This window comes from Papaver somniferum, chromosome 3 (genome assembly GCF_003573695.1).
Source record: "Papaver somniferum cultivar HN1 chromosome 3, ASM357369v1, whole genome shotgun sequence".
NCBI lineage: Eukaryota > Viridiplantae > Streptophyta > Magnoliopsida > Ranunculales > Papaveraceae > Papaver > Papaver somniferum.
The window spans coordinates 42,767,628-42,786,069 of NC_039360.1; the positions used below are offsets into that span (position 1 = coordinate 42,767,628).

The window sequence follows — 18,442 nt, forward strand, 5'->3', positions numbered from 1 at the left end:
GAACATCATTCCAGAGATCTAGTGGTGGGAAATGTTTTGTTTTATTGGATTTGTACCTCGAAAGGTTCGGTATCCTCTTGTTTCAATCAGGTTCTTTATTGACATGAGCCTTGATTTCTTGAAGAATCATGGCCTAAAAATAGTTGCATTGTGTCCTCTTCTTAGGCCCTTGTTGCGGGGAAGACCATCACATGCATTCCAAAAATCATGATCCACTTAATTTGGTCTCCCCATCCAACAAACCAAATTAACCGAGTTAATTTGTAATGACTTTGTAACAAATCCACAAGTTTCTCTAGTTTTTAGCTACTCAAAAACTAACTTATTATTTTCTTGTTGTCCAACTAAGAAACTAGTAACTTCAACCTCAAATGCAACTTTGTAAAATGTTTCGATACCATCATTCTTGCAGATTCCATCTTTAAGCCCTTTCACCATCTCCATCTCTTAACCTCTCCAACCGTATCCCTCCATAATACATGTAAGTTGTTCTCTCACTCTCTCTATTGCTGAATGTATTTATGAGGTTGTTAATACTTATGGTTCATGGTTGTAGGGTATTCTGATATTGATATTGTTTTGTTTGTTCTAATGCTCTTTATGTGCATATATTTCAAGTTTCTTTTTGCTTTGCATGACATGCATGCTATGAATATGCGTCGACGTAATTGCTCTCTTAGCACCTTAAGTTTTTGCAACTTGTAGAGTAACTTTGGTCTGGTTCTGTAAATTTTGATTATTTTTCATTGTTTTGAATGCATTAGGAATTGAAGAAAAGATTCACGAGATAAAAAGGGACAACAAAATGGCATCACCTGGTGCAGATTCTTACACCCCACGTAACATACTTATAACAGGAGCTGCTGGTTTCATCGCATCACATGTTGCTAATCGTTTAATAAAGAATTACCCCAACTACAAAATCGTCGTTATCGACAAACTAGATTACTGTTCGAGCCTCAAAAACCTTCTCCCTTCAAAATCCTCCCCTAACTTCAAATTTGTCAAAGGTGACATTGCAAGTGCTGATCTCGTAAACCATTTATTGGTACTAGAAGAGATCGACACGATAATGCACTTTGCAGCTCAAACGCATGTTGACAATTCATTTGGAAACTCATTTGAGTTCACTAACAATAACATCTACGGAACCCATGTTTTGCTAGAAGCATGCAAAGTTACCCGTCGCGTTAAACGTTTCATTCATGTAAGCACTGACGAAGTCTATGGTGAGACAGACAGTGAAACTGACGTGGGGAATCCTGAGGCTTCACAACTTCTTCCTACTAACCCATATTCTGCTACTAAAGCTGGTGCTGAAATGCTTGTAATGGCGTACCATCGATCTTACGGTTTACCGACCATAACTACCCGAGGTAACAATGTCTACGGTCCAAACCAGTTCCCTGAAAAGCTGATCCCAAAGTTTCTTCTCCTTGCAATGAAAGGACTTCCGCTGCCAATACATGGAGATGGTTCAAATGTTCGAAGCTATTTGTATTGTGAAGATGTCGCGGAGGCATTTGATGTTGTGTTGCACAAAGGTGTCATAGGGCACGTGTATAATGTTGGAACCAAGAAGGAAAGAAGTGTTCTTGACGTTGCCGAAGATATATGCAAGCTTTTTAATTTGGATCCCAAGCAGAATATAAAGTTCGTCGATAATCGCCCTTTTAATGATCAGCGGTACTTTCTGGATGACCAAAAGCTCAAGAAACTTGGATGGCAGGAGAGGACGTCTTGGGAGGAAGGATTGAAGATAACTACAGAATGGTATAGAAACAATCCAGATTGGTGGGGAGATGTAACTGCTGCACTTCTCCCTCATCCTAGAATGACTGTTGTCGGGAACTCAAATGACGACACATATTTTGTTGGGTATGAAAGAAAAGCCGACGATGGAAACAAAACAAATTTGAAGTTTTTGATTTATGGGAAGTCAGGCTGGATAGGAGGATTACTAGGAAAGCTGTGCAAGGAAGATGGGATTGCATTTGAGTACGGCTGTGGACGGTTAGAGGATCGCAGGTCGATCATTGAAGATATTAGGAAGGTTAGTCCTACTCATGTTTTTAACGCAGCCGGTGTGACAGGTAGACCTAATGTCGATTGGTGTGAAACGCATAAGGTGGAGACCATTAGGACTAATGTAGTGGGCACCTTAACGTTGGCTGATATTTGCAAAGAGCATGGCCTTTTGATGGTTAATTTTGCAACAGGATGTATTTTCGAGTATGATAATGATCATCAAGAAGGTTCTGGCATTGGATTCAAAGAAGAGGATACGCCAAATTTCATCGGTTCTTTCTATTCGAAGACTAAAGCCATGGTACGTATAATTATACAAACTTCTGAATGCACCACACTGCATGCATGCATATCTATTTTTAACGGATATGTGATATTATATGGCAGGTTGAGGAGCTTTTGAAAGAATTCGAGAATGTTTGTACGCTTAGAGTGAGGATGCCAATATCGTCAGACCTTAGCAACCCGAGAAACTTCATCACAAAAATCAGTCGTTGCAATAAAGTCGTGAACATACCTAACAGCATGACAGTACTAGACGAACTTCTACCGATTTCTATCGAAATGGCTAAAAGGAATTGCAGAGGGATATGGAAGTTCACTAATCCAGGCGTGGTAAGCCACAACGAAATCTTAGAAATGTATCGCGATTACATTGATCCTGGATTCAAATGGGAGAATTTCAACCTTGAAGAACAAGCTAAAGTTATTGTAGCACCAAGGAGTAACAACGAGTTAGATGCTACAAAGTTAAAAACTGAATTTCCTGAATTGCTATCGATCAAAGATTCGATTATTAAGTATGTATTCGAGCCCAATAAGAAAACTTAAAAACTTTTTTTTCAATGTTGCATTTTTAGTTTTCAGTACTGCATTCATTGTATGGGATGTTTTCATCTCTTGTATCTTGAATTGTTAAGTTTTCTTCTTCTTAAGTGTTTTATTTTTCTCTTTTGCTAAATTGTTTTTTGAAGCATGAAAGGAACTTAATAGATTAGAAAGCGATAAAGACATTCTTTTTGCAAACAGTCTTGCTTGTCATTTTTTTTTTTTTGTTATGTTCTCAAGTTTTGTGGCGCGTGTAATAGTACTGGCCGTTGGTTGAGATTATTAGTCCCATATTGTCTGGGCAATCTAAGATTCTGCGACTTATAATCCACTAATTGCCAATTGATTTTGAGTTGGATGCCCGTATTCTAACATGGTATCAGAGTAGGTTATTTGTGATGAGTCGTTGACCCCGCCTTTACTCCGCGTCACCCGATTTATTGTTCACGTATTAGATCCAACGAGGATACACGTGAGGGGGCGTGTTGAGATTATTAGTCTCACATTGTCTAGGCAATCTAAGATCCTGCGACTTATAATCCCCTAGGACCCTCTCCACTCATTGTTATCGATTGACTACAAGAAATTAAAACGAAAATCTAATTGAAAAAAACAAAAACTCAAATGACTATAATTGGCCGGTTGGAATACCAGATTAAGCCTAGTTATAAAATCCGGTGGAAGTCGAATGAATGCCCCTTTATTTGATGGACTTCACAAATACATTTAAGAGTATCGACGTTTTTTTTTCTTCCCATATTTCCCCTCCTTTTTACTTTCGGTTAGATCGAATCACCTCATTTTTAATTTTACATCTGAAAATTATATTTCTTTCTTCTTTCTCTCATTCTCTTTTAACCACCACTAGCACCTCTGCAGCTAGCACCACCAGTTTTGTCGCCGTCACTACCATCTCCTCCGTTATTGGCAGCATATTTATTAATATGTTTGTGTTTGATTTCAACCTATTATTTTTTGTTCTTCATCTTCTTATATTAAAGATTGATTTTCCGTATTCACTGATTGAAAATTTTGATTTTTGGTTTTCGGTTTCATAGTTCTATCTCTATTTTATGTTCGATTTCAACATTTTTCGACTTCTTATGAATTGTTCTTCATCTTTTTATGTTAAAAAATTAGTTTTCCATATTTCAGAGATCGGTAGATTTGTTTTTTTTTGTTTTGGATTTCGTAATCTCGAGTTGAAGATTTAGAGAAATCTTCGTGAGTTCGGTTATATCCTGAAACTAGTTTATATTTCTTATGATTTTGATTTTGATTTTATCAATTACTAATCTTCAATAATTTCTGAATGATTTTGTTTGTAAAGTTTACTGGTAATGATTTAGTTGATTTCTGTTTAATCTTGTTATATTTGGTTGTCAGTTGATCTAAATTTATACCGTATGTTATTTCATTTCATCTATAATATATCTTGTTCGTCATAATCGTATATTCATGGTGCTTGAGTTCAGTAACCTCATTTCCTTGAATAGTGTGAAGTTAAATTGATCCTGTGGTGCAATGGTAGCACAACTTACTCCGCGTCAGAAGATGCATGTTCGATTCACGTCAAGTTCACTAGTTTTAGTGCATCAATTTTTGGGATCAACTTTGGTTGTTGACACCATACACAGTGTAAACATTTTGTGAATTTTAAATTTTGATATCAACTTGGGTTATTGACACTAGATTTTGGTGTCAACTTTGGTTGTTGACACCAGATTTTGGGATCAAATTTGGTTGTTGACACCATACATAATCTTAACATTTTTTTTTTATTTTTTTATTTTGGTATCAATTTGGGTTGTTGACACCAGGTAATGATATCAATTTCGGTTACTGACACAAAATTTGGGTTGCTGACACCAAATTATGATGTGAACTTTGGTTGTTGATAGAAAACTTGGGTGTCAAACTTCGATTGTTGACACCAGATTTCGGTGTCAACTTCTCTTTGTTGACATCATAACCTGGACGTAACTTATTTCTGAATTTTTAATTTTGGTGCAACTTAGGTTGTTGACACCAGATTATGGTGTCAACATCGATTGTTGACATCATATTTGGACCCGATGTGATCTCTAAACTAGACTTAATAAGAATCTTCAAACAGAGAACAAACAACTACATGGTATTGGCATTTTTTACACGTAGATTGGTTATTCCCATTTGCACGCGCATTAACATCTAAGGCCACAGTAATCATATGATGAGCCTAAACAAGAAAATTATATCGACGAAATCGAGCCTCCGACCGTGCCTTCACTAATAAGTTGATCAAATTCCCTCTCTCATTCTACATCAAATTTTAGGAGCTGATTCGAACAGCTGCGGCTCCCCTAACAAGCTTGGAAATAGCCTCATATGATAATGGAAAGATGGGGCAATTTCTGGGATCTTCGAGAACTATTCCAAAGTCACCGGTTGAAGCCTAATTAATGGTTGAACGAGTCGACTGTCCAAGAATGTCTTTACTAGCGAGATTAAGAGAAGACTTTGATGGGATGCCCTATTGGATGAACTAATATTGTAGTAAGAATATAAAGTAGTTCCTTAAAACCAAGAATAGGCACGGTTTGATATCAAGATGGAAACATATGATTCCAAAGTGTCGGTCATCCGCAAAAAGATTATTTGGAACAAGATATAACGAAATTCTCCTTCAAGTCTAGGATAAATCAAACTCCTTTCATCAGGCCTATTGTACCCATTTGGCTCTATAAGTGAGACTGATTTCGGGAAATAAAGTGGCTTGGGTAGCTCTGCTAGTTAGAGCAAAGGACTGAAAATCCTTGTGTCAGTGGTTCAAATCCACTTCTAATTTAGACCATCTATTTAGGAATCAATTTATGGTAAGAAGACAAGAGTACCATCTCATTTGACCTTGTGATAATCTTTCTACTCCAATCACCTATCTGAAAGAACCTTCCGTTCCTCCTTAAAATTTCCGCTGTGCATGTGGACTAATTGGTCTCTTTGTTTATGCATCAATGACCATAAATGGAATCGCCATAGTTCCAACATTGAAGTGATCTAAAAATGGGTTTGGCCTAAAGTTTCAAGATAGGTTTGCTCAGAGATTTTTCTAACCCAATAATAGAATCCAACACATAAAGCAAAAAAGGTTAGGGCAATCGCTTTTTTATGGAGATTGACTTTCTTGGTGCTATTTCATGCGCTTCAAATCTAATAGTTCTATTGCATCAGTAATTTTTGAACTTTTTTGGTATCAACTTCGGTTGTTATCACCAAACTTTAGTGGTCGAGGCGGCAGTGGTGATGGGGCGGCAACGACGGTATCGGTGGTAGTGGCGACAACGGTGATAGCATCGATAATGATGGTTGTGGCAATACTGGCGGCAACGATGGTGGTGGAGTGCTAGCGGCGACAGCGGTGATGGAGGAAATACTGGTGGTTGTGGTGGCGGAGGTGGTGGCGGTGGTACTGGTGGTGGCGGTAGAGTGTTGGTGGTGGAATATTAGTGGTGTTGGTGTTAGTGGCGGTGTTAGTGTTAGTGGCGGTGATGGTGATGGTGGTGTCGGCGGCGGCGGCGGAAAAGTGATAGAGAAAGAAATTTGCTGTATTTTGATATGAAGAAAATGTTATAAGTGAGGGTATTAAGATAATCTATTTTTATGAATAAGGTTTTTTAAATGCTATGGGTATATTTATTATTGTATAAGGGTATATTTGTTGGATGTCAAAACTAGGGCTATAAAATTAATGTACCCAAAATCTCCATGGATATTAAAATTTACGGGAAAAGAAAGAAAGAAAACGGATATTATGGAGTCTGAACCCTGGATTAAGACTAGCACCATGTTTGTTTACTCCTGACTCATCTGAGTCGTCTGGATCTGAATCATCTGGATCTGAGTGAAATCGCCTGACTCATCTGGATCTGAGTCGATATGTTTGTTTTGAGTCAGATCTGACTCATCTGACTCAGAAATAAGTGAGTCAGTGGTTTAGTCCCATGAGTCAGGGGTATTTTGTTACCTGACTCAAATGAGTCCGAGTCAGGGGTTATGTCTGAGTCAGAGGTCGAGTCAGATCTGACTCAAAATGGAAAACAAACGGTCTGACTGCTGACTCGGTCCGAGTCAGGGGTTGACTCAGATTCAGACGCCGAGTCAGCTGCAAACAAACAAGTTCTAGGTCTTACGGCACGCATTCCCTTCAATCCTAGGGAAGTGCCCGATCTCATTTCAAGGAGGATGATGAAGAATATATATCAGGTGAGTTCACTTTTTGTATTTTACGCTTTGAAATTGATTGTTTTAAATTTAGTATATACCATCTCCTTTTTCTTCCACTAGGGATTCATTTTCAAGTCAAGAATCACAAGCCAGAAAATAAAATATGTGCCCCCTCGTTGTAATAGTGGATATTGAAAATAAATAATAACGGGATCTTGGAATTGCATATGGAATCATCCGAAAAACCTGATAAAATTTGGATATTTATAGTTATTAAGAGCATCCACAGTGGGCGAGTATAACCAAATTTATGGGATGATATCGTAACACAGTGGGACGGAGTAAAGATCAAATTTGGACCAAAGATCAAATTCCAGACCAAATATGGTCGCGACCAAATCCCAAATTCTAATATAGTCGGGCGTAAATTTAAATTACGCTTGATGCTGGGCGTAAATTTAAAGTACGCTTGTTAACGGGCGTAAACCAAATTTACGTATGTTGGTGGGGCGGAATTTAAATTTACGTTTGTTGCGGGCGGAACATAAATTTACGCCTGATGGGACGGACAGAAGAATTCCGCGCGTTGCCAGGCGGACACCAAATTTCCGCCTGTCTGGGGCGGACACCAAAATTCCGCCTCTCTGGGGCGGACACCAAAATTCCGCCCCTCTCAAACGGACTTTTTTTTTACGCCTGAGCAAAATTATGAAACATGAAATGAAATTTTCGAACGTTAGAATGATAAATTTTTCGAACGTTGGCGTTGGAGATTGCGTAGCAGATTTTTGACCGTTGGTAAGATATTTATATCTTTCGAACGTTTGAAATTGAATGTTAATAACGGGTTTATTTTATACCTATATATACCAGATGAGTTCCTTTCACATTTTCATATCATTCGTTTGTATTCGGCAAGAAAAAAATAGTATCAGGAAGAAAAAATAGTTTTCCATATTTCAAATCATTTTGAAAATTTTCATCGAATCGTTTTTAATGTCAACACCACGAATAGCAAGAGGTCCAAATTTTACGACAATCGAAGATGTCACGATGTGTAAAATTCATTTATCAATATCTCAAGATCCCGGCGTTGGAGCCGATCAATCAGAGATTGCGTTGTGGACTCGTATCAAGGATGATATTGAAGCTCATTTACCGGATAAACCAGAGCGGTCTTGGAGTTCCTGGCAAAAACGATATCAGGGAATAAGTAAAGAAGTGGCGTTGTTTTCGGCAAAACAGGCGGAAGTGGAAGGTGAATATCATACGGGATGGGGTCCGGAAATGACCGTGAGTATTCTCTCTATTTTGAAACAATTATTTTCTAATATTGAGATGCCCATGAACCTAATTGTTTTTAAAAACATTAACAGCTCGAAGAAGTAAACAAACGGTTTAAGGAATGCAATCATGGAAGAAAATTTAGGCACGAAGAGTTCTACCCAATTGTCATAGAAAATATAAAATATAATCGTCGATCGACTTTTGTTTTTGATACGACGCACGATTTGGATAGTAGCGTGAATACCGAGGAAGATGGCACTCAAGTCGAGTCCGGTAACGACACAGATAAAGGAGACATAGAGAATACATACCTTCGTCAGATGGGAAAAAAAGCAGCTAAACGACTGAAGAAAACCGGGCGAGAGAAATCCAACAGCCAAGAGGAATTGATGGGAATAATTATTACACAGCAAGAAAATTTCAATTCTCATTACCGGGAACAATCAAGATTCAAGATGGAACAAAAAAAGGCCGAGTTTGCACAAAAACAAGCTGAGCATGCGGCTAAAATAGCCAAGGAGGTCGCAGACGATGAATTTCGCATCATGATGATGGATCTTTCCAAATTGGATCATGTACAAAAGGAGTAATTCGAACTTCGAAAGGCTTTAATAGTACGGGACAAAAGGAGCCAATTATAATCGTCAAAACGGGATAGTTCGAACCTTAAGTATTAAGTCTAATAATAAGTGATAATAGTTTTAGTAGTTTATTTACGTTTTAATATGTATTAATTTTGTCATTAGTCGTATTATTATGTAATATTTGGGATTTAATTTTATCTTCATTTAATTTAATCAACTTTAACTTATTTTGTAACATCTTACTTTAATTTACCAAGTGATGAGTATATGAAATAGAGTTAATACATTTCAATAAAATTATTCGTTAAAATAAAATCACATAATTTTTTCATATGGGAAACAACATTTAATTCCAATATTTTGTCCTCGTTTCCAACCTTTTAATTCCCATATTCTGCCCATATATGTTCGATTAAGTCATCGCGCAAGCGAATATGCCTATCTTTGCTGCGCATATGACGTCGGCGTTGCTCAGCTCTAATTTGGGAAAACTCCTCACTGTTGCCTCTTAATATATTAACCGGTGTCGGGTTGCTACGATGATCATAAACATGTGGCCATTCACCGGGTAGACGCTCATCCTCGACTATCATATTATGTAAGATAATACACGTTTTCATGATATAGGCAAGCACATCTGGATTCCACATTCTAGCAGGTTGTTTGATGATTCCAAACTGTTGTTGAAGTACACCAAATCCTCGCTCTACGTCTTTTCTTGCACCCTCTTGCATCGCTGAAAATATCTCTTTTTTCCTACCTAGCGGATGTTTAAACGCCATAATAATAGTAGCAATTTCTGGATATATTCCATCACCTAGATAATACGGCATGTCATAAGAATGCCCGTTTACCACATAGTTCACCGGTGGTGCTTTTCCCGTGACCAGACTTCGAAAAACATATGAACGGTTCATCACATTAATATCGTTGTTAGAGCCTGGCATACCAAAAAATGCATGCCAAAACCATAGATCATACGACACCACCGCCTCCAACACGATACTTTCGCTCCCTTTATACGCGGTGTAAGCCCCTGATTCGGCAGATGGACATTTATCCCATTTCCAATGCATGCAATCTAGGCTACCTATCATCCCTGGAAATCCTCTATCTTTGTTTTGGTTGAGCAACAACTCAACATCACCATCCGTAGGTTCACGCAAATATTCTTTCCCATACACATTGACAATCGACTTGCAGAACCTCCGAGTTGCTTCCAACACCGTATTAATAAATAAAATAAAATAACATAAAGTATTTGACAAATTTTGTAGTGAGGTGTTTGTCGTATTGAAATGACTAGTCGGTGAAATTTGATAAAGTATTCAAATAACTACTCGCTGAAATTTGATAGAAATTTGATAAAGTATTGAACTGACTACTCGCTGAAATTTGATTGCCTATTGAAATGACTACTCGCTGAAATTTGATTGCCTACTGAAATGACTACTCGCTGAAATTTGATAAAGGATTCAAATAACCACTCGCTGAAATTTGATAGAAATTTGATTGAGTATTGAAATGACTACTCGCTGACTACACATAACAAAGATAAATAACATAATAAATGTCTAGTATGACTACACATAACAAAGATAAATAACATAATAAATTCAAAGCTAAACCATATAAATAGTCATCACATGCTAAACATTTCCTGTATCCGGAGGCGCCGATCGCGGTGGGATAAAAGCCGTTCTCGGAATGGGCCTGACCGAGGACGTTGAAGATGATCCTTGACTCATAGAACTCCACACTTGTGGTGGCAATGTGGGGGAAAAGGCGCCGAATCCAATGGAAGGTTGGATGGTGTGTGGCGTTCGGAAAAGAGACAGTTGATACTCCAATTCCGTGATCTTATTATTCTGGTTTCCTATAAGTTCATCTTTCGCTAATAGACACTCCATCCTATCTTTCGTTTCTCGTAATGTAAAATCTCGAAATTGTTTAGTAAAATCAGCATATTCTTGGAATAATGCATAACTATCGCCCTGTCATGAAAAAATGAGATAGATGAGATTTTTTTTTTTTTTGGAATTAGCAATATAAAGTTGAACGAACACTTACGGGCGATAATTGTTGTTGCGGTGGAATAAGAACATGTTCATCTGGTTTTCCAAGTTCGGTAGAATAGAAGTCACCGCTGTACCCAAATGTTTGGACCTCCCAATCAGGATGTGTCACATATTTTCTGAAATTAGTAACCTTTTTCCAATACTCTAAATATACTTCATACTGCACAACTTGCACCACCTCGGTTGCATCAACAAAACCGTCCGCTAGCAGGAGTTTTGCTTGGTCATCACCCAAATGCCCAATAATTACATGTAGTTTCATGGGAACAGCAAACGAGGGATGGTTTTGCCTCCAACATCTTTCTCCTAAATAAACATTATGCTGTATAACCAAAAAGGGAATATAATTGTAGTGAGTACGTTATTAATTAGATAAATAACGAAAAATAAAAAACTATGTTATTGACGATTAATATTAATGATATAATATAAAAAATCATGTCTAACTCACAACGCCATTCCAAGAAAATATCCATCTCGAGTCCTACAGCTTCCTAGCAGACTTTCCCATCTCAGAACTGAGGACGTCGGTGTATGATTCCCATGGGTGCCATGTCACTTGGTCAATCGTCAGCTGATTCAGTAAAATCCTACAACGAATAATATCATTCTGACACCTCCTTCCATTCCATCTGGAAATTACAGGCCATTTCTGTTCATTACCGGTCATTGAGATGTCTGGTCGACATATGCCTAGGTATTCATACCCCCAAAACTAGTCCATAAAATTAATGAATCAAATTAATATATCCAAGGAAATAAACTTAAATGAAAATATACTTTACGTTGAAAATTAAAATAAAATCGATTACCAAAATACCTCTAATATTTGGAAGGGCCCGCTTAGTGCCTTCTGTTGTTTCCTACAAGCTTGTCGGAGACCTGCATACAATCTCGAAAAGGCACTACCGCCCCAGTCAAGGTCTTGTATTTTATCAATTTCTTCGAAAGCAGCTAACCATCCAGCATCAATATAGTTCTTTGCATTAGGAAAGAAAAATTGACCCAAAACATACATAAAAAAGGCAATTGCTATTCTATGGGCGAGGAGAGAATCTTCATTAGCCGCCACCAACTTATCTTCTTTGAAGTATGAGCTTAAATATGTAATTGTAATTGAGTTTGATATCCACGATGCGCCTCTTGTTCCCTGTGTGATATCCGGAAAAATCTTCTCACGGACATAGTCAAATTGGTATAGGCTCGAATCATACGGAACTACATAACCATCACCGATACTCAGTCCAGTTAACATGACCCAATCTAATGGCGTGAACCCCATCTCACCAAATGGAAAATGGAACGTGTTGGTTGTATCCCAAAACCTCTCAACAATATAATCAACAACGGCATGTTGGGTAACGCTACACTCTATGTTCAACAATTTTTCCCACCCCGCTTTTTCAATCAAATATTTAACTCTAGGACAATGTATTGAAATAAATTTATAATAATGAATTACCGATGCCAGACATCCACGATGTTTAAACTTAAATGTTGGTGCGTCTGAAAATGTAATGTCTTCAGTAGCGTGCGGCTTATCATCTTCCACTATAGGAAACCTCCCTAACCCGGGACGTCGACCTCCTCAATTTGACCGGTAGAGATTAAGTTGTAATCAGCTTCGGTAGATTTTTGTCTCTTGTTGGTCTTTTGGCGACCACTAAACCTCGATATAAACTTGTTCATTCTACGCACAAACATGTTAAACAATTTCATAAAAAAGACCAATCCACGAACCATAAATAATAAAAAATTTAACCGAACAAAATCACATCAAATTCCAAAAACAAATTTAACCAAAAATAATATCCAATTAACTATTTATAACTATTTATAATTAACAAAAAATTCAATTAAAATACGAAACTAAATTAACAAAAAGATAAATTAAATTAAATCACGTAACTAAATTAACAAAAAATAATTATCCAATTAACTATATTTATAACTATTTATAATTAACAAAAAAATAAATTAAATTACGAAATTAATTTAACAAAAAAATATTTAAATTAAATCATGTAACTAAATTAACAAAAAATAATTATCCAATTATTAATATTTATAACTATTAAATAAAAAAAAATTAAATTAAATTACGAAACAGTAACAAAAGTAATAACATTAACATTAACATACTATTGGATTAAGATGTGATTAACCCAATTTTAATAAGATTTGATTAACCCAATATGAATATCCAATTAGTAATAAAGTCTTTCAATTTTCAACGTAAAAACCCTAAATAAATTCGAACAAAAATACAATACATGATATTATTATTACACAAATTGAATAAAGAAAGTAGAAAATACATACCTTATAATGGAGTTTTTAGGGTTTTTGTGGAGTTTTTAGGGTATTTGTACGGTTGGTAGATGGGAATGGAGAAGAAGAATATGAACTGAAGAGGAGCGGTGAAGCAAAGAAGAATATGAACTGTGTAAGAATATGAACTGTGGAAGAATATGAAGTGAGAAGAAGAAGGCTCGTGTAGAAGAGATGGGTTGTGGTTGGGAAGGAGAGGCGGTATTGGTGGAAGGGGCGGTTCATTAAGATTACGCCCGATTTGATCAGACGGACAGGAAGAGTACGCCATAACCCTGAACCCTAATGAAAACAGTGGGACGGAAATTTTGGTTACGCCCGTCTCAGGCGTAATAATATTTTACCCCTGACAAATTCATCACGCGGACAGAAGATGTCCGTCCGTTCAATTCATCACGCGGACACCAGATGTTCGCCCGTCTGATCTCACACGTGCTGTGTGACCGTGTTTAACTCGGGCGGAATTTAGTTTTACGTTTCTTCGAGCGGTCATTTGGAATCCGTCTGATCAACGGGCGGAATTTAAGATTCCGCCCCTTACCAAACGTAATTTATATTTACGCTCGATAACAAACGTGATTTATATTTACGCCCGTTTGAAACGTAATTTATAATTCCGCGCAGAAATGAAACGTAACTAAGAAATCCGCCCGTCTTCATGCGTAAAATTGTTTTACGCGCGACCAAATTTGGTCTTCTCCCCATAACGTCACAATACAGATTAAACTCATATTTAGTCTTTTTTTTTCGTCTTTGATCTTTGAGTTTAGTCGTACCATTGCAGTCGCTCTAAGGGATCATTGATGATCAAGCAGGGAAAAGGTGTAGGAAAAGAAAAACCGCATGATGAAAAGCGGTAATTTCAAGTTTATCATTTCTCCGGTGCAACAGTCGACAAAGTTACCTTATCTTTATATAGGCTCATTCGAGACAAATCCCATCACTACAAGAAACTTAATATATTGCAGCATCCAATGGTTATGGCATAAACCCCTACTAGTGTTGCGGTAATCTATGTAGCAAGAAGTCTATTGCTTCACCTAATCTTTATTGTTGTAGCAAGAGATTATGCTTTTTCGCCACACATTTTTTAGATTGTTGCAACAGTTGTGTGGCAAAAGTTTCATTTTGCAGCAGTAAATTATGGCTTTTAACTGCAGCTGAAAAGTACTGTGACTAGAAATTTATTTTTGCAACACCTATATTGAAGGTGTGGCAATATATGGTGTAGCAATATATGGTATAGCAATAATTAGATTTTCTTGAAATCCAATTGAGATAAATCACATATTTCTCATTCCCACCAACTGACTGATGGAAATGGATTGACTACCAGATATATTCGTGTAACTTCGTCTGTAGTCTGTTGTTACAGAAAAATTCCCCTACTCCAAGGACAACCTTGTGACGTCCTGGATAACGTAGATATGCGAAAGTGACCAAGTCAGTGTAATCGGTGATTTCCACTTGCGTAGGCTTAGCAGACGAAACATCAATAACTAAACCAGAGTATGCTTTATTTGTGCCTTGGTCTCTGCAAGACCAACCCTATCATATCCCGACAAAAAGGACTCCAACACTACCCACTTTCGCGAATGTTGCTGAGAATTTTTTGGATACTAACCGGACCTATACAGATGGTAATTTTAATGTGGCTGACTAACCCGTTTTTTTAAAAAAAATCCTCAATACCGGTTTATCCAGCTCACCTACCTAATGAACCAGATTCTTCCCGAGCATTCGGCGCCTGCTACAATTCGGTCCGGTTTGTTGGTGTCCTAGGAGAGCGATTGGCAATTCTAACGCATATTATGTCTACATGCATGGACCTATCCATACAAGTCCTGAAGCCATGCCGAGTAAAAAAGGTTTTGTATTGGCATATTTCTCCGGAAAACTAAAGCGCATTTCTCTCAAGAAGAAGGATGCATTCTGAGGTGTGAAGTGGAAGAGAAGAGATGTCATAATTGGGGTTAGATCATTAACATAATTATGAAAGACAATATAATTCTCCAACAATAAGTATTCATTTTTCAGAGAAAGAAATGAGATAAAGATCCACAAGAACACTGTCAAAGACCATACTCCAAAATTAGCTCTTAAGTTTGGAGGAATAAACTCTGGAAACCAAAGCGGTAACCCTTACCTGTCAGCTTAGCATAACATTGTTACTAATAGCGCGTCTCGATATCAGAAGCAGCTTCTCCAAGAGAAGAAGTCAGAAGCAAAAATATTTTGCTTCACAAAAAGTTAACTTTGTTAATTGTAGAAGTCATTCTTAAATTGTGCACCTAAACTAATTTCTGACTTTTTTTCTTCCAGAAGTCAAAAAGCAACTTCTGGGTATGTATTCAAACAACCTATTTAGCTATTTTGCATTCCCTTTTTTTGAAAAAGAAAAGGTAAAATAATATATATATGTTTGAGTCCCATTTTTTTTCTTCCATTTCTATTCTAATTTCTAAGTATTAAAACATCCATTTCTTTTTCCTTTCTTTTTTTATAATAAAAGAAAGATAAATGGCCCAAAACTTTTAACCAGAAGTACCGAACTTATACAGTTCGGTGATTATATCATCTCTCAAGTTGAGGTGATTAATCAGTTGAAGTAATTGTTCGCTTTTCCCTTTTTGGTTTTTTTTTTTTTTTTTTTTTTTTTTTTTTTTAAGGTGAAACCGTTAGATTTTTATTGAAAAAGAAAAAGAAGGTACAAGCGTCAAAGTGGAACAACAAAAAGCACAAGAGCCACTCCCAGCAACAACTACGAGAAAGTCAAGAACCCTAAAGACTAAAAATCACAAATAAAAAGCGAACTTAGAACTTTTTCTCGGCAGAGTTCCCTTTTCCACGCCCCAACTTCTCATTACTAAGATCCAAATCCCTAACGAGGTCTGATTTCTTGTAATTTTTAACAATGCCTCCAATAGTCTTCTTCCTCTCCATGTTCTTACCACTTGTAGGGAGATGCACTAAAGAACTAAAGTTCATATGATCATTCATAAGCTGTTGTTCTGACTTGGGTTTCCTACAAGAGACCTGTTCTGTTTGCCTTGAATACTTGTGTATATTCAATTGGGCTTACTTCCTTGGACTTGGCCCATAAGTCCATTAGTCTATTATATAACCTAGGGCATATAAAAGTGGTCTAGGGTTTATAATAGACAGAAAAACTAATGTTATTTTTGAGAGAGCGTGAGGCACAAAAAGAGGCTATGTTCTTGAGAGGGGATTTGGGAAAAACCTTGTAAACTTATTTGATCATCGTAGTAGAATCATTTCGACGTCTTCGCAAGTGGATGCAGATCATCTTGATCGAACCACTATAAATCCTTGTGTTGTGTGTGTGCTTGATTTGATTGATTTCATTTCTATTTTCATATCTTGATTGATTGTGCTAGCTTGAGTCATTCGTTGTAACAAGACCACCTCAAGAGGCTTAACTTTTCCACTCGCATCTCTTTCTCATCAGTTTCATCCTTTGACTCTGCTTGTGAATGTTGTTTGAAATTTCCCTGGTAACTAGTCCATTCTAAATCCTGAAATGGGACTCCTTGTTAATGTTCATTTGAAGAATGCATGTTAATTAGTAAAACCCACATATAGAAGAATTCATTTTTTTCCAATTTAAGACTGGGATCCGTTTTAAGTCTTGGCCCCTTAATATCTACATCTAAATCTAATGGTTATACATAACTGTCTAACGAACTGGCCGACTTGATGGCTTCAAATTTAAGCTATATACATAAGTCATTACCAGCCACAGGTCTAACTGCCAACCAAGCTATATGCTACTTACGTGTTGTTATAGAGGACGGGAATTGATAGGTCTTATAATCAGCCTAATACATTGTTTCATGTCATTTCAATTCATTTTTTATTGAACATTTAGGGTGGTTGATTGTCAATGAAGCCGACCCACATAGTGTTGTACAACGTAGATAGTTTGAAAACAAGATGATCAACACAAAGGGTCCTTAATTTCAATCAAAAGGCCAGCTTTATATGGTTGTCAGCTAAAACTTAATAAAGAAGTAGATAAAGCTCATTTTCTTAGGTAGGTCGCTTGATATTATTTCTGATCAAGTGATCATAATACACAAACCCAAGTGGATCCTTATTATTTATTTTCTGGTTGGGATGAAGAAGAGAGAGCGGAGACACAGGACGGGAGTTTTAATTCTACTGGTGAAAATGTTAGTGCATGCAACTCGACAACCAGGTAAATTCGGGCGGGGTAGGCAGTTACGGAAACGAGCCCATATGATACGGCCATACGGCCATGCCCATGTAGTATGGGAAAATAAAAACACAACGAAAAAACCTCGCATCTGAGCAGCACAATCTATCTTCTGCTACATTTTATTAACCCAATACAAAAACTTTTTTTTTTTTTTGCTAAATATTAAATGGTGTTCGGTTAGAAAAACAAATTTTATTTTGCGATATACTTGGCACATGGGAAAAAACAGAGAGTCGATAAGTATTTAATAAGGATTGCAACACTAAACAAACAATTTAATTTTATTTAATTTACATCTTTTAATATGATCGGGAAAATGTAAAAACATGATGGTACTTCATGGAATCATGGCAATGTTTCATCGACTCGTGAACGAGACATGCAAATTATAGGTTGTTTTCTTCTCCTTCACACAAGAAAAGGTGATCGTGATTTGCTGTCCGTTGACAGCTTCATTTGCATGATTACAACACAAAGCGTTTAAAGAACATTTGGTAATTTTGGTTAGTCAATTAGTCAGTAGCTAGTGGACTACTAGAATGCTGTTCAACAATTAAAACCAAACCTAAAAAGAGAAGCCTTTCTGAGGAACGTTAAGCTGCGTATGAAAACGATGTCAACCAAACACTGAATGTCACGTATCCTACTGGAGTCCTGGACTACAAATTACTTCGGTTAATATTTGATACTAAGGAGCAGTAAAAAAGTAAACTTCTCAAAAACAGCCTAAAATCCTCAACACATACGTAGGACCCCATAACTTCCAAGAAAAGAGTTTACCGTTTCTCCTTCAATAGTTTTGGAGGTATATTTTTCTTAACAGTTTGCATGGAACTACTCTTTTTCCATGTGTGTGCAGATGT

At 37.0% G+C, this 18,442-nt stretch overlaps 1 protein-coding gene across 1 annotated transcript; it reads left to right on the forward strand.

The window, feature by feature from the left end:
* The first annotated feature begins 329 nt into the window (after positions 1-329).
* LOC113361192 (trifunctional UDP-glucose 4,6-dehydratase/UDP-4-keto-6-deoxy-D-glucose 3,5-epimerase/UDP-4-keto-L-rhamnose-reductase RHM1-like) lies at positions 330-2,859 on the forward strand. The gene is made up of 3 exons (XM_026604518.1): positions 330-481; positions 765-2,329; positions 2,416-2,859. The coding sequence occupies exons 2-3, from the start codon at positions 806-808 to the stop codon at positions 2,857-2,859; spliced, it is 1,968 nt and encodes a 655-aa protein (XP_026460303.1). The 5' UTR covers positions 330-481; positions 765-805.
* Positions 2,860-18,442: the final 15,583 nt, after the last annotated feature.